This window comes from Abrus precatorius, unplaced genomic scaffold (assembly GCF_003935025.1).
Source record: "Abrus precatorius isolate BTA unplaced genomic scaffold, Abrus_2018 Scaffold3, whole genome shotgun sequence".
NCBI lineage: Eukaryota > Viridiplantae > Streptophyta > Magnoliopsida > Fabales > Fabaceae > Abrus > Abrus precatorius.
The window spans coordinates 3,087,280-3,113,082 of NW_020874373.1; the positions used below are offsets into that span (position 1 = coordinate 3,087,280).

A 25,803-nucleotide genomic window follows, 5' to 3' on the forward strand; every position below is an offset into this window, starting at 1 on the left:
CGTGTAGAGTCAACAAAATAGATTGATTAAAAAAACATTTTAAAAATAAAACGATTATAATATTTTAAATTTATTATTTATTTTATATTATAATGTACAAATATAATATACAATTTAAACTTTAATTTTGGAGTTTAAATTATATTTAGACTTTTTCAAGTGTAATTCAATCAAGTCTATCACTATAAAAAAAAAAAAAACAAGTTTTATTCATTTTGTTCGTCATTTTTATAAGTCATGAAATAGATTTTGGTCATTTTGACTCGGATCAATAAAGTTTATATCTGCAACGTGCTAATTTAGACGAGTCTTGTAACCTATTTTACCAACTATAATAATTAATATTTATTAATTTTAAATTATAATAAAAATTGACAATAATGAAAATAAAGTCATTGCAATTAAATATACTATATTTTTTAATAATATTTAAATAATTGAGAGATTAAATAAACTATTTATTTTAAATATTTAATGCTACTTAAATTATTTATTTATTTTTGTTGAATGGGGTGATTTAGTGATATATTTTATTTTGAAATTATTAGATAAATATTTAATATTTTCAATTTTAATATACTTAAAAATATTGTCTATGATCTTTTTAAAATTTCTTATGCATATTAAAATTATTGTTTGTAAAAGTGAAAAATCGCAAAACAAATGACCTACCTATAAAAAATCCAACTTAAACTATCATTTTAGACATTTTTTTAACATGTCTTCGGTACTCAATATGAACCAGATCGAATAACACAAATTCACAACTCTAACTTAGTGTATATATGTCTATAAAAAAATTAACTATTAAAAGGTCGTTAAAAGACGAACACGCGAGGTTAAATATATCCACGACGAATCACGTAACAGAAGAACCTAAAGGGGGTTCTTATGTCGGAAAGGAAAAAAAAAAAGTCATTCAACCTAAATTTTGAAGTTTACTATATTTTTATTTGGCTAAAATTTCAGGGGTTCTAACAATATTAAATTTTTTGAAAGATTATTTTAAAAAGTATTTTTCTAAAGTAAAAAAAAAATAAAAGATAAAATACAATTATAAATTTTAATTATCAAAATTACGATAAAATTTTAAAATATTTATAACGATTTTAAAAATATCAAAATCTCAACGATTATACTTACCTTAAAATAGACATATCCATGTAAATATCACGCGGTAAAGTATAATTTTACCGCATAGAAGAGACCAATACGGTGCGTTTGGTCCTCTCACGGAATTGAATGACGTGCGATTACCCTATTACCCTTCCGCATTCGGCCAAATCGGCGTTGCACTCTTTTCCTTGTTATCCCGACATTTGCTTTTCCTCAACACCTATTCTCCTTTTTCTCAAACATTTCGATACTTTGATCAGATCCGAAACATTCATCATCTACAAATCCATGACGCTCGCCTCTGCAGGATCCAGTGTCGTCGGTTAGTGCTTTACACATCAACCGAAAATTCTTTCCTGAATATGCATATTTTTTGTTTGTTACTTGTTGCCTTGACATGTGTAGTTACTTGTTAAAAGCTGCTTGCGTTATTTTTCTGTTGTGACTTTGATGATGGAAACGCCGTGGGATTTTCAATCTACAATTGCAGCTTCTGATGGCAAATTTTGCATGATATTTGTTTGGTTTGGTATTTGGGTACCCTAATTCTAATCTAATTCACTTTTTTGTGTTGTTATATCTGTTGATCATTGTATGCTTCTCTGAAATGCATATTCCATTCCTACTGCTGTTTGAACACGTGCCTTGGCGGTTTCTAATTGTCATTGTTATGACTGTGTTCTCTGTTATTTCTTAAACTTAATGTATTTAAGGTTAAGTCTACAAGAGGGCGCATATTTAAGATAGCACGCTTTTTGGTTTTGTTCCCAAGCATGATTATTCATCGTCTACCGTTGCCATTGGATAAAAGAACTCCCTTAGCTCCTCTGTTGGTTCTTGTTGCCAACCGATGCTATGATTATGAATATTTTGGTCCTAGATATAATAATGCTAGTTTGAAGTTATATGTAGATATGATCCTAGATAGGGATCTACCAAGGAGTACAGAACCAGTGAATTCTTAGGCACAACTTGCTAGAGTGCAACTTGCTCAAAATCATTCTCAAAATGCAATTATTGATACTTACTACTGACACAATCCCATTAGGAGTCCTTGGATTTACAAATATGACACTAGAATAATAGAGGAACACTTTAAGACTTAAGTAGTAGCATAAACTGACATAACATACTGCCTATAACCAGAAGCCATGAAAATTAGATAAAATACCTTAAAATTATGAAGGTAAACCAACTATTTGTTATATTCTTTTGTGCTGCTCCTGCATTAAGATTTCTCGTGAATAAAGACATGTATAATCTGCACGATGAGGATATTTATCTCCCTGTAATTATTGGAAAAGGACTTTTAAGCATTTGAAGAATGATATTATGGTTCAAAATGGAATACTTACTCTGGCTGTGGTCTTTGTGTTTAGGACTTTAAAGTGGTCATGCGTTATGAACCTAGAATAAAAATGGGCAAAGAAAAGAAATATTTTATTGATTGAATTAATTGGACAGAACAAAGGAGAGAAATCTATACCATAAGGGTTTCCTTTTTCACACAGAGCTATTACTCAGTTTGCCATTGACACCCAATAGAATGATCCCCCTTCCCTTCCATCTTCCTATTTATATCTAATTAGCCCCTTTAACTAACTAACTAACTGCTTCAAATGTTGCTAACTATTTTTTTCCTTCTCTCCTTAACTCCTTAGTCCTTACATCATGACTATTATACATGTAGCTAATTATTCTTGACATTTATTGAGGATACAGTGACAAGTGTATCAGTATGTTGTTAACAGTATTTGTACTTTAATGCAGTACCAAGGAACTTCAGATTGCTGGAGGAACTTGAAAGGGGAGAAAAAGGAATTGGAGATGGCACAGTCAGCTATGGAATGGACGATGGTGATGACATTTACATGCGCTCTTGGACTGGCACCATTATTGGCCCCCGCAATGTAAATATTTATCTGTCACTACCTTGAATTTGTTTTCATATATGTGCATGTTTAATGACCAGTATCTCATTTGAACTAGTAAATTTTCATGCAGTTAAAATTTATAAGAACCATTTCAATAGTGGAAATTATGCATTCTAGAATGATGTTCTTCCTTTTGGGTAATCTCAAGCAACCAAGCATATATTACATGTTTTGATTAAACATAATTCTGTGCTCAGTGTATGTACACCAAGTTCATGTCCAGTTTTAAGAAATGTGTTAGAGCACCTGAGCACAAACTTCCATAAATTTATTCATGTGCACTTACATCATAATAAAATTTCACTGGGCATAATATTGACAGCTAGTAAAATTATAAATGGAAATACTATTACCTGTAATTTATCTTATGGTTATAATGGATGTGGTTTTGCTTTTCTTTTTATGGCCTTCCGATAGTCTACTGAATCTTTACTTGACTTCATTAATCTAGCCGCTTGGCACCATTTTTGAAGAAATCTCAAGCATGAATGCTTCATCTCATCTCCCTTTAAAACTGGAAATTTACGCTTAGTATCTCTTTTCCAGATAATGTACTTATATTTTTATTTTGTGTAAATAACAAGCTTTTACTGGCTCAGTAATTGTGCTTTTTCTGTCAGACTGTGCATGAAGGAAGAATTTATCAGTTGAAGCTGTTTTGTGATAAAGACTACCCAGAAAAGCCCCCAAGTGTTCGGTTTCATTCACGGATCAATATGGCTTGTGTTAATCATGAAACTGGAGTGGTATGGTATATTTATAATTTTTCACATGCTTTCAGCTTTTTATTTTATATATTTCTATTTGGTGGATGCTGTGGTGGGAGTGGAATATGCACAATGCTAACTGCTGTGTTTTTCATATTTATTCTCAATCAGTGTTGGAAATAAATATGGATATATTCAAGAGTGATCTGAGTTTGAGAAAGGAATATATGCATTGATATTATTCTGTTTTGATGAAAAAGATACAGGGTTGCTTGATCTGATTCTGCACCAAATGTATTTGAAGAGGAAGCATGGTTTGAACTTGTATGGGCCCAGGAATTTGGTGGGTCACTTCTATACTCAAGGACAATTAAGGAGAGGCAGTTAGACAATTGGCAGGCTAGGGGAGAGAGAGTGAGGGGGGATCTGCATCATTATGTGTGTTTTGTGGAGAAAGGGGTTGGGGTTGAGAGGTTAGGCAAGAATTAAGTGTTCTGGTGTTTGCAATCCCGTTGTTATCTTTTTCCTGATCATTTATTTCTTTACTTGTTCTATATTTTCACAGGTCTGCCTTTGTATTCAGGAACTAGTTTCCCAATACACACATCTATATTTTCAGTTCCTATCAATTGTACATTTTGCATACTTGATAATAAATTACCTTTTTTACTTAGATTTAAGGATTTGCAACTGAAACAGGTTGAATCAAAGAAATTTGGTCTTCTTGGAAATTGGCAACGAGGGTTTACCATGGAGGATATACTGACCCAGCTGAAGAAGGAAATGGCGGCTTCTCAAAATCGCAAGCTTGTCCAGCCTCCAGAAGGTACCTATTTCTAGTCTCCAAGATCATACGGATGCTGGATCATATTGCATATGCAGTATGCAATAGATAGCATCTAATATTGTGTAGATCCTTCTATATTCAAGAATTATAGAGGAATGCCCGAAAGAGCTCCATCTTCGCCTCCATGGCTTTAGAGTTGTTTTGATGTCTTACGTTGACAACTGTAACTGTGTTTAACGGATGCTTTCTGATTGATGCCAAATATTGAAAGCTACTCTTAAAGTAGTATTCTTTTCTAATTGTAACAATGCTTTCGATTTTGATCTTGCTTTCTTTTTGTCCACTTTCTTTCTGACTTTTAATTTAGAGTGAGGCTATATTAAAAAGTGACAAATGCTGTTTGGATGTGTGCATTGTCTTTGGTGCTTTACGCGTTCCATTTCTGTTTGGGTCCATCGTGATTCTGTATCCTTGGGTGTGCGCGTGTCCCCGTGTCCTTGTGTGCATTTTTTTGGCTGGGGAAGGTGTGTGCATGTGCTTGCACATTCAGGGTTCTAACACTATTCAGTTCTGCGTGTGCATTTGGGGTTCTAACATCATTCAATTATGGCATTGGTTGAGATCTGAGTCCGGAAGTCCTATGTTTGAAGAAAAATTTGTCAATTTTCATATAGCACCCTCCTTAGTTCCTAGCACTGTTGACATTTTTTCTATTGGCTGGCACATCCTGAAACGTTAAAAGCTACTATCAATATCAATGCGCAAATCGTGTTTCAAAGGAATGGAGATCCCTTTTAAGATATCGTCTGATAAATTATGCTGAGTTGTAGTGTTATCTGTCGTTTCAATTTACATTTAAATTATTAAATTGATCTAACAACAATCCGTTAGCCAAAAAATCATACTTATTTTATATTTTGGTGAAATTTGAATTTTCTTCTTATATTTAAATCTAAATCCAACTCTAAGCAAAATATATTTATATTAGTTTTTATAATATCCTTAAATGAATGTTAACCTAAGTCATTGTGTTGTTAAATTTGTTATGAATGGGTATTTGTATTTTTTAAAAATTTTAAATTATTTTGACTTGTCATTTAAAATTTATATTAAGTTATGATTTTTTGGTAGAGAAAAGTGAAGAAACAAATTAAAAAAAATTACAATATTTAATATGATATATTCGTGGCATCAGCCCGAAGAAGTATATATACATTAGATTTTGTATTGATCATGTATTTAACTTTTTATTAAATATTATTCCTTTGATGAAAAATTATGCACCAGAAGAGTTCGTCATTCATGTATTGATTTTGTTTGTTGGAAAAAATAAAGTATTCTCACTTGTATACAAATTGAGAGAAAAAAAAATGAAATAATCGGTCGAATTTAAATAGCAACAAATTAGATTAGATTGAATTAGTTTAAATTTTATGTTATTTTTAGTTGACCAGACTAACATCTTTTTTGTATAACACATATATATACATTAGGCGTCGTCTTTGTAACAACAAGTGTAGCATTTATTTGTATAACATTTTTGTACAATTTCTTTTTACAATTAATAAAGATAATAATAGTTAATAGAAGAGAGAAATAAATTATAAAAAGTTGAGAAAAATAAATTATAAAAAGTTATGTATAAGATAATATGACTATTTTTCAATCATTAAAAAATAAATGAGTTTAGTATTAAAATAAAAGTTAATATAAAAGGAAATTTTTTAAAGCAATCGAATTGAAAATGTTAAGTTTCAGAAAAAGTGTCATTTTAATGGAGAAAGAAAATTTGAAATTGATTAATAATTTAAGATAAAAATATAATTATAAGCGATGATAAAGTCATGTATAAGTAAAAAATAAAATAAAAGAATACCTTCACATTTGAAAATAACCATTTAAACTAAAAAATGGTAAAACTGTTATTTCAGTCTCTAAATTTATACGGGTTACAAAATTAGTTCATAAAAAAAATTTGTTGCCGAAATAATTACTTAAATATTCTTTGATTATCACTTTAGTCATTCAAAGATTTAGTAAAGGAATAATTTTTTGTTACCGAAATAAATTTATTATTATTATTTAAATAGTCAATTTGAAAACTTGTGAAATATTAAATATATACTTTTTATTAAGATAAATATTTATTTCTAATCACAAAATAGTACTAAAAATGCTTAATAAACTTGTATTTAAGTTTTGCCTTTTTTATTAGTAATTTAGTTTTTCACAATAAATAATATAATTACATCTTAATAAAATATTTGAGATTCTAGTTTGATGATTAAAATTTTTTAAATGACCAATATAATATGATATAATTTAAGTGGACTAAATCAAGGCTCATCAACTTATAAAGTGAAAATGGGAAATCAATTATATTGAAATCTAAATCAAATAGATTATAGATCTATGATAAGTGAACAATTACATCAGGAACCTGAAAAGATAGAAATTCTTATAATTTAGAAATTCGATCCATTTGATTTCCTAATATCATTAACTAATTTTATAAAAAATATAATATCTACTTAATAGATTGAGTGATTGAGATAACCAATATGTCAAATTTGATCACAGTGTCTCTCTTTACGTAAAGTAAATTTTTAACCTACCCAGCTTTAAAAATCCAAATCAAATGGCAATTATTCCCGCATTCTTATTACTATTATTTTTCATCATTATTACAACCAAAAAAGAAAAAGAAAAAGAAAAAAAAAAGGCGAACGAGGAGAAGAAAGAACCTTTTCCATGATAGCATTTGTGTATAAAAATAAAATGTTGTGAGAACACTGGCGTTCCATCTTCAACTGCGCATCTTTTTTCTTCGTTTGATTTCTTCATCCAAACCCTAAGTCGTGCCCTTATAAATTTACCGAAGTGATCTAACAAAGAACCGAATCCGAAACTGCAAAGCAAAACCCCCAAAGCCATGCCACAGTCCCATGGAGCCATCCTCACCCGATCAGTGTGGTCCTCCAATCTCGAATCGGAGTTCAAGTTGATCAGATCCGTCATCGATTCCTTCCCTCTTATCTCCATGGACACCGAGTTCCCCGGTGTCGTCATTCGCCCCGACGCCGGCGACCCGTCCTTCCAACACCGCCACCCCATGGCTCACTATGCCGTACTCAAAGCCAACGTCGACCGCCTCCACCTGATCCAGATCGGCCTCACTCTCTCCGATCACAGAGGAAACCTTCCCACCCTCGGCACCCAAAACTCCTTTATTTGGGAATTCAACTTCCGAGACTTCGACGTCGCGCGTGACGCCCACGCGCATGACTCTGTTGAGCTTCTCCGACGCCAGGGCATCGACTTTGAGAAGAATCGCGAGTTCGGGATCGACTCGGTCCGGTTCGCCGAACTCATGATGTCGTCCGGTTTGGTCTGCGACGACGCCGTTAGCTGGGTCACGTTCCACAGCGCCTACGATTTTGGCTATCTGGTGAAGCTTCTGACTCAGCGCGCGTTGCCGGATAAGTTGTCGGAGTTTCTCCGTCTCGTGAGGGTGTTTTTCGGAAATAGGGTTTTCGATGTGAAGCACTTGATGAGATTCTGCTCGAACCTGCATGGTGGTTTGGACCGTGTTTGCCAGTCCCTGAAAGTGGAACGTGTTATTGGGAAGAGTCACCAAGCCGGTTCAGATAGCTTGCTTACTCTGCACGCTTTTCAGAATATCAGAGAGCTTTTCTTTGGTAAAGCTGATGGGTTCGTCCAATATGCTGGTGTCTTGTATGGTTTGGAAGTTTTCTGATTTTTAATGGAATCAAAATATCGCTTTCTTTTAGGTTTGTTTTTACAATATTAGTGTAAAGTGTATACATTATGCCTTTTCAATGTCATTAGGAATTATTAATTCTTTGGGTTTTGGCTTATATTCAGCATCTCATCTTAACGAGTGTAAGGCAGGATGAGGCAGTGCGTTTGTTCACTGTGAGTGTGTTAATACATTGAGTAAGAAGTTAGGTAGTGTTTACAGGATCTGAACAGAGGAAAATTTTTTCATCTCCCCCCTAGTCAGTATTATTATAGCATCCAACTTTAATTGAAACAAATGAAAAGAGGAGGCTGTGGAATAAATTGTTACATATAATTTTGAAAGCTCTTGTAAATAGACATTTGGTGATCTGATAGATTCAATTTATTCTCCTTATCCAGACTTCCACTTACAGGAGAATGATATCAAGACTACTAGGTATATATGTTCCATTCTCCTTTGATATTGGTTGGAAACTGGAAATATCTTAGCTGTCTGTGTTTTATATGTTCAACTGCTATACTATGAGAAAGTGCTGTTGGCAAGGTATATAAACACATTAAGTATTAGGGTGCACTTGGTTTGTGGAAACAATTTTTATCTATCAATAATTACAAAAAATGTTACCTTTTTTATTTTGTTTCCTGTTCTCAAAAAATTGAGGGTGGGTTTATGGGTTTGAATCCTGGAAACAGTTTCTTTGCTTGCAGGGGTAAGGCTACTTACATTTACTCTCCTGAAACCCCACAAGGTGGGGAGCCTTGTGTACATGGTTGCCCCCTTTTTTCCTCCCCTCAAATATTTTCGCAGAAAACAGTGAAATTGCAAAATACTCCATTGTTACTCTACCTATTTTCGAAATAACAAAACAAGCTGGAATTGATGTGGCTTTTTTGTAATCATTAATATAGAAAATGGAAATTGAAAACATTTTTGCAAACTTAATATACCTAACTTCTAAGGTGAATTGGCTGATGAATGAACAAATATTTGATTAGATAGTATCTGCCAATGTCACGAGCATTATGCTTTTAACTTGGCTTTGATTTCTTTGCTTCATTTGTTTTTAAGGGTTATGGCAGTGTTTCAGCTTTTTTATATTTTAGGAGGGTAGTTGGAGAATGAGTTATTGGGTATGGTCCGTAGTCAAGAAATGTGCTAATGGGTTTTTGTCAAATTTGATTCACTAGTTAGGATTTAAATTATATAATCCAAGGGATGTGGACTGCTCATGGGAATTAATCCAGGGTTTTTGTTTCACATGTTATTTGAGTAGGTATGTGGTCATTGTTCTTTTAGATGATGTGGGGTTTTATGTGTATGTTGATTTTCCTTTTTTTTCAATATTAATGTGTGTAGTGTTTTATGATCAGCTTTTGTACATAGATATTAAGAATTTGAAATATTTCTGGTTACTCTTAGCTCAGGGAGCACACCTGGAGCTGGAGTGGCATATTGCCTGAGGTAATGTGGCTGGCTATATTGCATGGTATAATTTTTTTTACCTTCCACAACAGGATTTGCAAAGCAATTATGAATAGGTGGTTTGATTGCTACGAGAGAGGATGGCCTAGGCATCTCTTTATGCCTTCATTTACATTCAAGGTTGTTTAGTCTCTCTTTAGGTTTTCCCATGTAGACTGCTGAGGGCTTTGTTTGCTAGGCATGATATTACAGCAAATTTTTTGTTAGAATTCCTGAAATTATAAGTTTCATTTATTTGCTTCATTTTTCCTTTTAAGAGCTCTTATATCTTAAATTTAAGCTGTTTTATAATAAAGATTAATTTGATAATTATCCTCTACTCCAATGAAGGAAAAGGGAAAGAAGGTGAGGGAAGTATTTAAAATACATAATGCAGACCTTAGTTCCATTTGTGACATTAGTTGAGTGGATGCCAATACCTGTTAACTGCTGATAACTGAAAATGCATTGTCGATGAGTTCAATTGAGTGGATGCAAATATGTATTTGTTGCAGAAAATGCATTTTGTAAGTTACAAAAGATTGTTTTGGAAACTGTGTTGGGTCTTTTTAATGTATGTTTCCTTTTAGCTGGGCTGGGAAGCTTTACATGTCTACTATTTGAGCTTTCTTTTGAGAGTTACTTATTACAAATGAAGTTTGGACATGACTTTATAGGATCCTGTGTTAAAAATCCTTCTTAGTTCCTCCAATTTTGTTATTGTGATTCATTGTCAATTAAATTATTGCTTCTCTTTTTTCTCATTGTTTTGTTAAAGCTCAAAGGAAAAGCACTGAAAAGTGAGAAGTCACCAGTGAATTTGTTTTATCCATAATGTAATTTTTTTAACGTCTTTTGCTTCCTACTTGCTAGTAGTGAAAATATTTCTGACCACTTATTGTATTGTCTTTGACCCAATGTGATAGCACAGGAATAGTTTTGCTGTTGGATTCAGAAGTTTGGAAGAGCTAAGATTTACCACAAACTGTTTTATTGTCTTGCTTGCTGAATGAAAATATGGTTCTTATACAGTTGGTGTGAGACGTAAACTAGAAGCACTGTTGTCCTTTGATATTTATATGAGTATTCAAGGGCTGCTTGGTTTAAGAAAATGTTTTTTGTTTTTACTTCTGAAGTCGTTTTCACTGTTTCTTATACAGTTTTTTGAAAATAGAAAATAAAATGAAAATAATGAGACATTTTTGTAATTAGAAGTGAAAACTGAAAATAAAAACAAAAAATAGTGTCTCAAACTGTCCCTAGTTGAAAATTAATGACTTTCCTTACCCATCATATTTTCTTGTGTGTTATTCTAACTAGGAACTGGTACTAGATTGCTTTTTCTAATGTTTACCATTGCTGCTATTCTGGTATCTTTGGAATGGTCAAACGGCTTCATAACTTATATGTTAAATCAATCATGAAAGTTTGAGATAAACTACTGAACTGAAACGGTTCGATGATATCTTGAGAAGTTTTTAGTCCATCTGGGCACTATTCATCATGGCATGAATCGGTGAATGATTAATATGGATAGATAATCAATGCCCTTGAAACTTAGATGGAATGTGGCTAATCGAAAAGAGTTTTTATATTTTATTAGTGTAATGTTCGAGGACCAGCAGGTTTATATATTAACTGGTATCGACTTTATTGTGCTCATGACCAAGTTTTGTATCTGTGGGTTTCTAGGAGTTTTGCTTCAATTTGGCAAAGTTGCACTTGTATGAACTTGAGGAGCCTTGTCTGTCTTAGCGATTGGGATTGTAATACCGGCCACAGCATGATTGAATTTCCTAATGGGTCGATTTTGATTTGCTACTGAATTGCGTCGGATGCATGACTGCAGACATGTATTCTTTTAGGAATTATGAATGTTCTTTGAAAATGTACGTTAGCATGTCACTTTCAGTGTGGGTCAAGCATGTCATAATCCAGCATTCCACAATCATCATGGTCCATGAACCGTGGCTGTGTTCAATATCAACGGCCGTTGCTCCGTCCAGTTGGATGTGGTCCACCTCCGATTCCCCCTATATTATCTGTTTTGGCACGCCCCGACCATGTGTTGAGGTCGCTTGGGAATTTTTCACCGTCTCCCGTTGTTGTAAAGATACAAATTCTTAGAACTGCGTTGCCAAGTGGATTAAAATAAAAATATGGATAATGGAGGGGGTCTGGCACGGATGGTTCCTCTGATGTGACATCTAATACTTCAGAAAATAATACAACAAACAATTTGTACGAAATTTATTTGCAATAATAAATGCGATATTGGCAGTTTTTAAATTGCGTGCAGTTTATTCAGCGGACCCGAGATAAACAATGTGTGTAAGTAGATGCACTCGCAAGATTACAGTGGAAATGGTAATAACATATAAAGCCCAGGCATACGAAAAATAATTTCGTTAAATTAGTGTAAATTTATACTTGTGATTGATTTGAATACATTTCAAGTATATTTAATGATTTAAAATTAATTTCGTTAAAATTAATTCAACCGAACGATAAAACATATAGGCCCTAAGCTATAGCGTAGCTTTGGTGTACAATTGTCCGCGACTTATCATTACGGTGGGAATCTCTTTTCGCACATTGTGGAAGCTATATAGGGCACTAGGTTCATCTAAATGGCGATAAATCTGCTGAGTGTCCAAATTAATGATGAAAAATGATTAAGAGTGAACTTAACAAATTCATGTTATCATATGAGTGCTTAATTCCACCCCACACCCCCCCCCCCCCCCCCACACACACACACGTCTTAATATTGGTTTTTGCATTGTGATTGACTTGAATTTTACTCTTTAAAATAAATTGGTATTTTGGAGAATCTTTATCTATAAATTTAATGTTGAAAAAGTCAAATGGAGCTATTTGCGGTTGATATGCACCCATATACAAAAATGGATTTGTGCAAGCAGTTTCTCTCTTTATCTCTTCCTAGTAGATCCCAATTTAAAAAACTCTCTTGAAGCGTCAACTGTGCTAGTTTCTTCATGCTTCTTGTTGGAAGCAAAAATAACTATGTTGTGGTTTACTGTCCCAAGTAGAGATTGCAAACGTCTCGAGTTTCTTGTAATTTTGATTTTTTTGTTGTCTGAATTCATCGTGTTACATAGGAACTTTGATACAACACAAGCTTAATCTCTTGGTAGAAGCAAAACAATATTCATATTAGGCTTCGTCAAATATGAAAATGAGAACGCACGCGAAAGATAAAACAAATTCCATGTCTTCAAATAATCGACCAATGTCCATGAGTTTCAAGATCAACAATGCAAATTTCAAAATCTGTAATGAGTAGAATGTCGTATTCAAACTAGCAATTGGCAGAATACCACATATTCATGAAGTCATATGCAACTTATGAACTATAAAAAACGAGCTTTATTTAAGCACTATTTGATGGCTGAATCTCAATATCATGAACCTATTGAATTTGGATCCAAAGCACATCACGATGGCATTTCTATTTTCCAATAAGTTATATCTTCATTTCCACTGATCAAACCCAAATGTGCATTTTGGAAAACAACAGCCAAAAATTATTAGTACAAAATAAAAAGGGTTGGCACGTGTCCCATCGTGTCGAAGCAAAGAAAGACAGAATCTGGTTAAAAGTAAAAACAAAAATAATTTACATTGTCACCTAGAAGAAAAATGAATGATTGGACCATGCCTTTCAACCTAGGCGATCATCACACTGTCAAGGAGCGCAACAATTTACATCTAAGAACCGATGTGATGTTGGATTGAGCTAAAATAAACTCGCTCCAAATAACAGCAGCAGCAGGTTTTCTAATTGAAATTGACTTCAAGAAACTAAGCTCCATACAAATACTGAAAAAAGGAAGCATAACCTCATGCTAACAACGAGTTTCTCATTTTCCAAATTAATTTCTCTTAAGTTATGACAAAATAATTAAAAGTTAATATTAAAGAAGTGAGTCCACAATTAATATTAGTTCGGAGACATTACCTCCATCGTGGTTGAAATAGTTTAGAACTTAAACTCCGTATTGGCTAACATTCATCTCAGTTTGAATTGAGATCTGAATGAGATTAATTATATAATTGAAACCCATTTCAACAACTACAAAAGGGGAGGGGGGGGGGGGGTGTGAACGAATAAGAAATTTTGATTAGGATGAGTTTTGGTGAAGTTTCAAATTCTAGAATTGAATAACTAAAAGTAGGAAAAAATATAAGCCCTCAAAATTGATCCTACAAATTGCAAATTAATATTGGTATCCATAAAAGTTTTGCCAAGTGGTGGGGACTGTGAAATGCATATATTTCGCTTTGTACTTCTGTTTCATTGCAATGCAGATAGGATTCCACAAGAATAATATGATTCATGTCCTGTCATGCTGAAATTGGAAAAAGAACAGGTCCCCTTCTTTCATGGCCCAAGTACATTCATCACGCGTTTAATTGTCCAGAGAAATGGTAATATAGCATTAAACCCATGTTCATTACCGTTTAACCACGTCGAATTGGCATGCATGGGTCAACCCCATAAACATACTAGACTTGAATTGACTATAGATCAACTAAAAATTTAACTTCAACAATTTTGATTGTGAGCAAGTTTGGAGGTTTTGGACACACTAAAAAGCCCTATTAAATGAGACAAGGAAAGAAACAACAAAGATTATGAGAGGCCTATGGCGAAACCTTTTAATATCTAATAGCTAGTTGAGTATCAATCAGCTAATCTATTTCCAGTTCTGTGACTTTCCCTTTAAGGGTCTCCATCTATACTTTGGACCTTTTTCATGAGGCACGTGAAGAGAGCTCTATCATAACAAGTTACACAACGCTATGTTTCCCCACATACCTCTCGTGTGTTACAACTCTTATTTACGAACCACTTACTTTTTTATTCGTTTACCTTTCTCTCAAAAGTAACATCTTACTGCCTCTAAATATCTTTTCTCATTTCAATCCACGTACGATGAGAACTAACTATAAAATTTTTTTATAGTTAAGAAACTAAATTATTTTAGAGTGGATGAATTGATATTGCGTACATATTTGGATCATTAAAATTATCATTTACCCAAACTTTTTTTTTCCTTACTCTGTTGTTTGGGTGACGAGAGGAATGGTGAATTTTCGGAGGCGAAAGTGTTTCATGGGGAGAGATAGCACTTGCATTAGCTCCCAATGTAAGAAATACTTGTATATATTTGTTTTGCACGAATGATGCGAGTTAAGTCAATGAATATTGAGAAATTTTCTAAGCTTTTTAACCATACAATAGTAAGACTCTTGCTTAGAATACAAGTTAAGAAATTAACAAGTAAAAAAGATGTAAAATATTACGTTAAAAATATTAGCGCCTTCAATTATTATGACGGCAAAGAGTGCACTAGAATTCATAAAAAATAAGTATTCTCATATTAAATTTTTATATGATCAAAATTGTGTTTTTGTATTTTTTAAAATATAATTTTATAAATTTTGATATTTTCTTATTTATTTAAAATGATTTTTTAGCACACTAAATAGATTATAATTTGTTAAGAATATAAAATTCACTAAATTAAATATATATATATATATATTAATGATATTTTATTAATAGATTTAAAATTGTATGTCCAAAAATGTCTTGTTCGATTTTTTATTTAATCTTTGTTGAAGGAGAAATGAGGACAGGTTTTCACAAAAACTTATCACGTGAATTTCATGTAAACACGGAATCCTCCTTCCCGCGCAAATTATATCGGTTATTGAACCGTTTGATTTACATGTGTGTGTTGGTTTGCATTAGATGTTGTCATTAATGATACTTTCAAATATTCTGTTGACAGGGAGAAGGAGGAATTTAATGAATACTTTTTTATAAAATGTTAACATAAATATTTTTTTATATTAATTTTAACTAATTAAAATTATTAAAAAGGTATTTAATATATTAAAATTACAAACAATAGTAAATATATTTTTAATAAAAAATATTAATTTTATATTCTTAAGAGTTGTTATTAATAAAGCTATTTTTCCATTAAGGGTTTAGAAAATTACAATCATTTATAAAGACTGATATAATAAACTTGTTAAGAATAAGGTATTAATTTGATAAAAAGAATATAAAAAGCAGAGTGGTAAAAAACTAAAAGAACTGTTGATTAAAATATAAGAAGAGGAGGAGGATAAAGCAATAAATTAGAGTGCAAAAACATTGATTTGTAAAAAATTGAATAAGAAGATAGAGTGAGGTGACCCCATGGAAGCAGCAATAGAAATTGACCCACCGCTCCTTTAAAATCTTCCCCCCACAGCCAGGAACCACATCTGACTTGCCATTAATGCCCCCAATATTGGAAATTAACTCTCATTTCTGTTCGAATATTCATTTGAATCTTCATTTCATTTCACTTCATTTCCACATCCCCACCTTCCCCACAATGGCCAAGAAAATGAAACTTCCTTCTCTTCTCAAAAACACACAACACAACAAACCTTCTTCATCATGGCCTTGGCCTTCTTGTCACCAACCAAAAACACTCTCCTTCAGAGCCAACACCAATGACACCACATTCAACACCATTAACGCAGCACTCTTAGATGCCACCATGGACATGTTAGAGACCTCTCACTCCTTCTTCACTGTCTCTCCTGACTCTGCCAGCTTCTCCACCGCCTCATATGAAGATTCAGTGATTCGTGGCTTGCGTTCTGACCGTTTGTTCTTCGAGCTAGATGAGACTAGTTCTATATTGGAAGCTAAAGCACGAACCTTACCCTTCAAAGACAGCGTGGTGTTGTCCATGGAATCTCAAGACCCTTACGTGGATTTTCGAAAGTCCATGGAGGAGATGGTGGCGGCTAAATGTGTTAAGGATTGGGAGGGTCTTCAAGAGCTTTTGTGTTGGTATTTGAGGGTCAACGGTAAAAGCAACCATGGTTATATTGTTGGCGCTTTCGTTGACTTATTGGTCGCTTCTTCTTCTTCCTCACTGTCTTCTTCTGATTCCCATTCTCCTTCTTCCCCTTTATCTTTTTATAGTTCTTCTCTTTCTTCCTCTTGCAGCACTCGTTGTGTGTCTTGTTTGGAAGCTGAGGTAGAGGTTGATATAGCTACTCCTAGTTCTTCTTTGTTGTTAGAACGAGTTAGGGAAGATGAGGCTTCATCTTCTTCGGTTTCAATTAATTAAATATTTTGTTTAACTGTATTTTTATGTATACTACCTAGTAGTTAATAATTAGTCACATTTTTTTTGTTTCATGGCTTCCATGGCTTCCACGGCTTTCCCTATCTTATGGAGTTCACACGTGTGGAACAAATGCAACCGTGTGAAGGGAAATGGAGATAGGTTGTCGATTTTTGTTTCCTTTACTATATGGGAAGACAAGGTGAGGAAGTTCCTATATTTGTCTTAATTATGCTATGCTTACTATTTTTGTAAAGTCATTATCTCTTGTCGATCTATGTATATGTGGCTAAATGACACCAAATCCTCTATTGCTTTCATTGAGATAGACAGTCCCTCTTCCTTTCTTAATCTGAACATAGTTTCATTCAGCAAACTTAACGTTGTTTATAGTAATTAATAAATGTACGATGTTTGAACTCAGTGAAAGAAAACAGGTTAGCTGGTTAGTTAGTGCTTTTGCTTAACTTCAACGTCATCTTATAAATTTGTGACATACAGAGTTCCATGCGGGTAACTTGTTGTGAATGAAAACTGCAAATAATTAAATTTGGCAAAAGTGATTCTAAGTGGAGACAAGTTACGGGCACCAAAAAACATATTTTATATTTAAACCCATTGCATTTTAAGTTTGTTTGTATTGAAAATTATTGATGTGTCCTTGTGTATAAATTAATGTGAAAAAAACAGGATCATCCTCTTAAATTATTCTGTGGACGTATCAAGGACGTTAGTTAAGAAATTTTAATTTATCTATTAAATGTTTTTTGTAATTTTTATACAAACTGTTATTAACAATTATTTTATAGAAAAAAAATCAGTTTTTTAAAAGTACTTATAATATTGTTTATTAATTAAAATAATACTTTTATTTTAATAAAACAGTAAATATTCAATATTGTCGTAATTATCAAGAAAAATATCGTTGATTAAAAAATTGTGCCAAAATTACCTAATGACATTTATCGGTGATTTTTTTAATTTTATTTTCTCAAATGATATTTTAACGACATTGATTAATATTTCTGAAAAGAAAAACATACGTCTAATTAACGTGTATGACTTGGTAGAAAATAAGTATAATATGGCTGAAAACACCGTAATCAAGTGCAACCCGTAAATACACGTGTATAGGTTGCACTTGGGTTCATCAGAGCTGACATGGTGAGGAAGATCAGAGCCGTTAGTTTTTGAATTAGGCAGTCATTATCAAATGATGGGTACAAATCCAGCGCAGAATTTTGGCGTGGTCCTGCTGAACTCATATCCTTTTTGCCTGCACCAAGCAGCATTATCATGGTCTTTGGCCAGAGAAACTGAGAATATAAACACATACATACATAGGTTTATCTATATATCATATGCTTGTGTTGGAAAACACTGTCTCTATATGGCTCTTGTATTATGTGCTGTTTAAATTTTGGAATGTAATTCGTGTTTTCGAATCTAATATGTATTAGCTGCCTGCAGCAAGATTCCGAAAGGGTACAAAAAACTGCCATTCAGCTTTGCAAATTGCAATGGCTAAAACAAATGTTCAAATTCAAGCTGTGTTTGAAAATTTTATATCCTCACAATGTTTTCTTTGTTATTTTTCTTGGCTGCAACTTGGTAGGACATCTTATCCCTGATGAACCACCTAATAGCACAAAAGAACTAAATCGTTCACTCAATTTCAAGAATACTAGTGGTCGTTGGAAAATAAAACAAGAGAGGTGACATGACGAGGCTGAAGAGAATGTCAAGAAATCACTCTCTTAATATATCGTCCCTAAGGAATCCATCATAACAAATGAAAAATCTTTTGTCGATTCCTCGATATGGTAAAGGGAAAATGTGTTGGACTTCTGAAGTAGGCATCTGGTATCGCAACCAAGTCACCAGTCTTCATTGTGTTTGTTTTCTTGTAACTAAAAAATAGACTATTGAGAAAAAGAAAAACTAAAGAAATATAAGAAAAAAATTTAACCAGATTTTATTCGTTATGAAATATTCATTGTAACTAATGTCTCAAAGATATTAATTGAGAACTAAGAATAAAAAATTAATTTTTATTATTATACAATATAATATATATATATATATATATATATATATATATATTATGTTTTGAATTGTTAAAATTTATTAAAAATCTAATTAAATGAATCTTAACAAATACTTTAGGTCACTTCATTCTTTGCATCCTTACAAATACGGTTCTTGTAGGTGTGTTTGTTTGAGGGTTGGGAGGGGTGGGGAAGGAAAAGGGTATGGAGTAGATTTTAGAGCTGGAACTCGTAACAATGACATAGCTTGCTGTGAACTAACAAATTACTCTACGTATATGCTGTTGCTATTATTCAGTGAAATGTCACTTCGAAACCTCATAATGACATTCAATATACACACACATGGATAGATATAGTACGCGTGTATATATGATTTTATTTTTGGGTACATACATGGTTTTGGTGTGCTTTGTTGGGCATCTTTTTGAAGTCAAATGCACTCCAATTTCGAAATGTTAAAAGAAAAGTGGCCGCTTTTATATACCTCGATCACAACATGTTTATATTATAAACAAATGTTTGAGATGTTTAATTGAGATTCTGAATATCTTCTCTTATCACCGAAATGAGACAAAGAAAACCCAAGTCTTAGACCCAGATAATGAGAAAGGCTGGGACCAGTCTTAAGGAGTCAAACCTGTCCCTAGTAATTGGTTACTAACTAATATATAGTAGTAATAAGTTGCTAACTCCAAACTCTCATGGCCATTTATGGGTTTCCTGAGCTTGCTTTGTTTTGACGTAAAACACTTTACAAAGACCGAAAAAAGAAGCTAGTTAACAATTAAGCATAGATTCCTCGCCTATGATTCTTGTCTACCGAAGCTTCTAAACAATTTTCCATTTCACAGCAAACCAATTAAATCTAGGTTTTCAGCATAGTAGCTTCTACCATCCAGTGAAGCAGGCACAAATTTTTATACTTTATGTCAGTTTTTTAGCTGATAATTGAATTGTTAACTCGAATAATTAAACGCAGTAGGTTAACCTAAGACAAGATCATGGAAGTTTAAAACATTTCTCCAACATCATTGACCTTAAACCAATTAATTACTCATTCCAATATTTATATATCGTTTTACAGTTAAAAAAATATTGATTAGTTATCAAAAACTAGGAAATAAAAATTATACAACTCCTTGGTGTTATTGTTAGGGACTCGTGTAAGTAAAGATCTAATTAAGATTACTCCTCTCTTTTTCTAATTTGTTTTAGGAATATATGAACATTATTATGTTTTAATATTGTTCATATAAAAATATTTTCTAATAAAATAATACTATTTTAAAGTATTTATATCAATTTTAATGACCAATATTAACAATTTTTAATATTGATTTTAACTAAAAAATTATTAAAAAAATAATTTTCATACTTTTATACAATTAAAAAAACTTTGATAGTTGCCTAAGAACAACTCTAACTAAACCGTTTTTTTTCCTTTTTTTTCCTCTCCCAGCAGGTGTAGACCAATAAACAGACACACTGCAGGTTTGAACTTGTCTAAGAGCATTGGGGATACCAATCCGGAATGCTAACTTTAAGACCATAATCAATGTTTGTTGGGTATTTAGTGAGATAATGACCTTACAATGACAATGATAACCTCATTTTCCGAGAAATTTAATTTCATGAGAAGTGTGACCAAACACACAATTTACCAAACTCAGTGTAGCTCATTGCTTTCTGTGGTATTGCATTAAATGCACCTCTCAGGGCTTAAAGATGTATGATTTGAATAAATAGGAATAAAAAATAAACAAATATTTTATTTGTTTAGATGAATCAAAAAAAGTAGTTTATACAAAAAGTATTTTATAATAATAATAAAATTTATTTCACTAAAAAATTATAAAATTTAATATAATATTTCTTTTGTTAATTATGTAACAAAGTAAAAGATCATTTATTGATAGTTAAGGATTTCTACTATTAATGATGGCTGTCAAGAACGTCTCTAATTCAATTCGTCGGTCCTTAAGCTTGAATAAAATATTATTCCATTATCCATATTTTATAATATTTAATTCAATGATTTAGTTTGTTGTTATTATTATTAAAAAAATTGTCAACAAAAATTAAAAGCACAAAAATACAACATACAAACACAACATATATGACAAGTTAGAAATTCTTTGGAATTGAAAATAATTGCACAGTGTATTAGTGTGCAGTTCTGAAATCTAAAGGTTGAATTGGTTTTAAATTATAAGTTTTTGTCATAATACATTAATTTTAATGGTCTTTACCTCTTGCTGTTCCTTTAGAATTACAGGGAATATAAAAAGCTTTTCTCATAATTGACACATATAACTAAAATAGTTTTCTATTAATGTTGAGAATCTTAACTGATTATTACAGTAAAATTGACGTATTTCATGCATGTTGGGATTTGATATATTTTGGTGTAAAAATAATTTTAAAATTTTTTGTTAATAAAATTTTAGCCATTAACCGTTTTGAACATAAAACAAAATAATTGAAACAAATGCTTTGTCAAATGATTTTAAAGTTACATTCCTCAATTGATCATTATTATGAAGATTGTTATTAATGTATGCTTTAAAACAATGTTAAAAGAATAAGAATAACACTGATAAATGCTTATTTTTTATTTAATAAAATTTTAAAATTTTAACACCTTTTTGTAACACGTTAACAAAACTTAAAAAAAATAAAAATCTAAGTGCAATACAATATATAAAATAAATTAAAATAGAATAAAAAAATAAATTTTCATGAAATATCGACATTAAATACATTGAAATTGAATAATTTAAAATCCACTTGTTAAGTTACTACACTTTCCTGCCTTGAATTTTTATGCTTGTCGCTGCTATACCGAGTTGCTTCATGATCACAACTACCCAAGATTCAAGGACCACAAATGATGTCTATTTTGTAGATAATTCGTACATTGATATGAGTGTTCTCCAAAATCCGATAAATTCATAAACCTCTTAGAAACTTACTTTAATTTTAATGTGCTCATTTTTGTTCGTCATTTCTCATGTAAAATTACTTACATTTGGACAATTGATTTCTTATACAACTCATGCAATAATTATATACAATTTCTTTAATTTCAGATTACTCAAATCGAAATCCAAATAATCCTACTCACATCAATTTATTCGATCTTTTCACTGTAATCTTAATAAACTCTTTATGTTATCGGAACTTTTTTTTTAAGAGCTATTTCTACTTACTCTGACTCAGCTGTCGATCTAACTGATTTCACTTCCACTAATTAATATTGACTCACTTGTATGCAGCGCACAAAACAAAGTTTTAGATATAATTTTACAAATAAGACTTACTATTAATTCTTAATAATCTAACGTATGACCGTGGATTTGGATAATTAATTCAAAAAATGAAAAAGAACATACTTGCTTTTCACATGTATACACATTGAGTGAGACTTGTGCAACGAGGGCTTTCTGCCAAAGTATGTCCAGATTAGCATCTTTTAAGAATCTATTTGTCATAAAAGAAAGTGATCTATCTATGGATATATTTTCTGAAAAGAAAATAAAAAGGGTTAATCCTCTGCTATTTTGCTAGATAAAGATAGTGATCTTTCAAGTCATGCCGACGGTGACCATTTCCTAACCAAATGTAGTCCTCCTGAATCCTGGTGCCATGCAACAACAATATTGGGTTATGGGAAATGTGATTCACCCATGTTATCAAGAATTACTCCAAAAGTCCTATATATAACAAGGACATTTAAAAGTTAACTTCATCTTTTAAAATCTCAAATTTATTTGTATAATGTTTAAAAAATAGACTTAGTATTAAATGAGAAAAATAGTCATCTATTGTTTCAAAAAGATAGAAAGGTGTGATTGAGTATTTTTTGAAAAATAAAAAAAATGTAATTTGCCTTTTTGAAAATACTAATAATATATTTTCTATGAAATGTTAGCAATATACATTTTTCAGTCAAATTTTCAGTTTACTTTTTTTTAGTATTTTTTAGGTGTTCCGATGCTCAACTATACTTTTCCCTTGATTGGGCTTGTACGACAGTCTAAACATGTTTTCCAGGTCAACCCAAACTAGTAAAATAGGCCCGTTTAAACTGGATTGTCAATTTGCGCCCCCCCCCCCCCCCCCAAAAAAAAAAATAAAAAATAAAACTGGATTATTATCATCCTTTTGAAACGGGATAATGCCTTGACCAAATGATTGGTAGAACGTATAACTATTACTCTTGTAGGACGAAAGGGAATTATTAAAAGACTTTTTTTTTTTAAATTACAGGTTTTTTTTTTCATTCAAAACAATCATGTTTGAATTGAAGATGAACATTATCAAATAATTCTTGATATTTTTTATTTTGTTTTTGAATTATTTAAATCGATAACTTGATTAGTTTATCAATTTTTACAATCAAATCTATCGGTCTAGTTTGATTCTTGTATCCATGAATAATATTATTTGTATTCTAAAATAAAATTAGAGAAATGAAAAATACTTAGAAGACTTAATTTTTAAACTTTTACTTGCCATAAGAAAGCGTAATTGAAAGTTGATAGCTACGTACAAATAACTTTAAAGAAGTTGTTCGCTTGTATTTAAGAATGTGTTATTAAAGAAAAATTATTGGATGACATGAGATCATGTAACATCAATTACTCATATTATGTTATGTGTCAAAATTTTACATTTCACTAGAAAAGATACAACTTTGTTACAATATAAGTGACCAAAACAACATAATTCTTGATCACATCATGTAGTCTTGAACACATGTTTGTTAGAATAGTGTATATTGATATCTCAAATAAAGAATCACATATTCTAATAATAGCAATAGTTACATATTATAAAAATGGAATTTGTGAATGAGTATGTTTGGGATGAAATTGTAAGAAAATAAAACTGTACAATACAAATAGAGTTGTACCATTTGGTAGAGATGTAGAGTAACTTCTACAAATTATTTAACAATTTTTTTTCAAAATTATCTCGTTGGAGAAAATAGGTGTTAAAATTATTAAAAGTTAAAAGAAAAGGGTAATGTGTCATGGGAAACTTATTTAAGAATTACTTAAAAAAAAAGTAACGTGTCAATAAGCAACTTTGTTTGAAACTATGGTTGAAGATGTTCTTACTTGCCTACTTTACCTCTGTAGAACTAATCATCATCTTTCTTCAATGTTGGCAGAACCTGACCATGACTTATACAAACTATATCTCTCTTTCCACATTCAAAATTCCCACGGTAGTATCCAAAATGGAGATTCTAATTACAGCAGCATGAATTTGTAATTCAGATTGAGATGTCCATGCGTTTTAGTAGCATTCTAATAGGGCAAAAAATTTTCTTCTCCGTAAGTTTACCTATCACCAGCAGATTGTTGTGTCGTGTCCCTTTGAAAAATAATACTGGCTTAGTTTTAATCTTACCCTCCAATTTCTTCAAGTATTGTTCTCACTCCTTTGTACCCTCCAGTTTTTAGTATCTGTCTTTTTTTCCTTTTTCTTTCTGCAAGACAGGAAGTATAAATATACTTCCATAAACAATTTTAACTTATGTTATATATATAGAAAAATACCAAAGAAAATATGAAAGAAGTGATACTATAATAAGATCAAAATAAAATCGCTTTCGACTCACTTTCATGTTTTAAAGACTGCAAAAATATTAAAAAAAATCTTATCTATTCATAATTTCTCTATTAGTTGTATGTGTATCAGTAAAAATTTCTTTGAAGGAGTTTTTACCCCAAAAAACAAAACGAAAACAAACACATCGTAAATGATGATGTTGACCATAGTATGAAAGTGAACGTTGTCAACAGCTGATAGTAAATGTTAGTAATTTTTTGTCAGCAAACGTAGTGTAATTGCGTCATATTGATTACTCTAGACTCTAGTCCCCTTTTCTCCTAGCCCTGGGGACCAAAATAAATATAAATAAGGAAACAAAAATATAAAAGAACAAAGATTGAGGAACATAGAAATGAATGTTTATAACCACATTTGATGTTCTTGGCAAACTATTAACAAAGATTGAGGAACATAAAATGAATGTTAAGGAAGTGTGTGGTAATGGTCTTTCCGTTTTTAATTTTTGGGTGCCAAAATCCAAATGCCAACACATTGAGATACATTAGCAGGAAGTTTGCTCTTCATGTCTGGACAAAAAGACCAACCTCTTTTGTAAAGCTCTCTCAGCTCTCACTGTTGATGATAATTTAATAACACAACTTAAATTTGAGTTAGAGGCAACAAATCATATCAACCCTGGCCCAGACATGAACAAAGGTATCCCCCATCATCGGAAGAATGATATGTGATAAATTTTGTGATAATGTCTACTGTATGATTCTATGACTCAACGGTATAAAAAATTCAAAATGATACAAGAGATTAGATAAGATCATCACTTTATCTACTCCTGAGGATTTATATGCAGTTTTATGTTCCTCCTCTCTACACTCTACGCTTCTATAACTTCAATTAAGAGTTAAATAACTATTGTCTTTATTATTTTAAATAAAAAATGAATTCTAATGTAAAACAAGATAGATTTATATTATGGGTCTTGTAAAATATAAAAATTGAATTCTAAGAGATCAATAATTAATAATTAATAACTTTTTTATTGAAAACTATGGAATGAATGCATTATTACAGTTTCTGAATGAATATTGAATATATAATTATAAATGTTAAAAAACTTGTAATATAATTGATTTTCGATTCCATTTTTTTTACGCCAGGTGTTAAAATTTTCAAATATTGATAAACATAATCAGTTAGAACATGAGTGAAACAATTGCCTTAAAAGCAACAAACATGTT

At 31.7% G+C, this 25,803-nt stretch overlaps 3 protein-coding genes across 5 annotated transcripts; all 3 read left to right on the top strand.

The window, feature by feature from the left end:
* The first annotated feature begins 1,296 nt into the window (after positions 1-1,296).
* LOC113861710 (ubiquitin-conjugating enzyme E2 variant 1C-like) lies at positions 1,297-4,863 on the top strand. 2 transcript variants are annotated; one of them, XM_027494701.1, is made up of 4 exons: positions 1,297-1,438; positions 2,887-3,026; positions 3,671-3,796; positions 4,457-4,863. In XM_027494701.1, exons 1-4 carry the CDS (start codon positions 1,405-1,407, stop codon positions 4,595-4,597), a joined length of 441 nt encoding a protein of 146 aa, XP_027350502.1. In that variant the 5' UTR covers positions 1,297-1,404; the 3' UTR covers positions 4,598-4,863. The 2 variants fall into 2 exon arrangements, with proteins under 2 accessions (XP_027350502.1, XP_027350503.1); XM_027494702.1 differs by having other exon boundaries at positions 3,671-3,793; positions 4,457-4,850.
* A 2,379-nt stretch (positions 4,864-7,242) lies between these two features.
* On the top strand, positions 7,243-10,792 carry LOC113862626 (probable CCR4-associated factor 1 homolog 9). 2 transcript variants are annotated; one of them, XM_027495712.1, is made up of 3 exons: positions 7,243-8,335; positions 8,430-8,480; positions 8,706-10,792. In XM_027495712.1, exon 1 carries the CDS (start codon positions 7,477-7,479, stop codon positions 8,299-8,301), a length of 825 nt encoding a protein of 274 aa, XP_027351513.1. In that variant the 5' UTR covers positions 7,243-7,476; the 3' UTR covers positions 8,302-8,335; positions 8,430-8,480; positions 8,706-10,792. The 2 variants fall into 2 exon arrangements, with proteins under 2 accessions (XP_027351513.1, XP_027351514.1); XM_027495713.1 differs by lacking the exon at positions 8,430-8,480 and having other exon boundaries at positions 7,243-8,255; positions 8,706-8,742; positions 9,727-9,765.
* Positions 10,793-16,182: 5,390 nt separating this feature from the next.
* LOC113863598 (transcription repressor OFP13-like) lies at positions 16,183-17,228 on the top strand. Its single transcript, XM_027497233.1, has one exon. The coding sequence runs from the start codon at positions 16,188-16,190 to the stop codon at positions 16,935-16,937; it is 750 nt and encodes a 249-aa protein (XP_027353034.1). The 5' UTR covers positions 16,183-16,187; the 3' UTR covers positions 16,938-17,228.
* Positions 17,229-25,803: the final 8,575 nt, after the last annotated feature.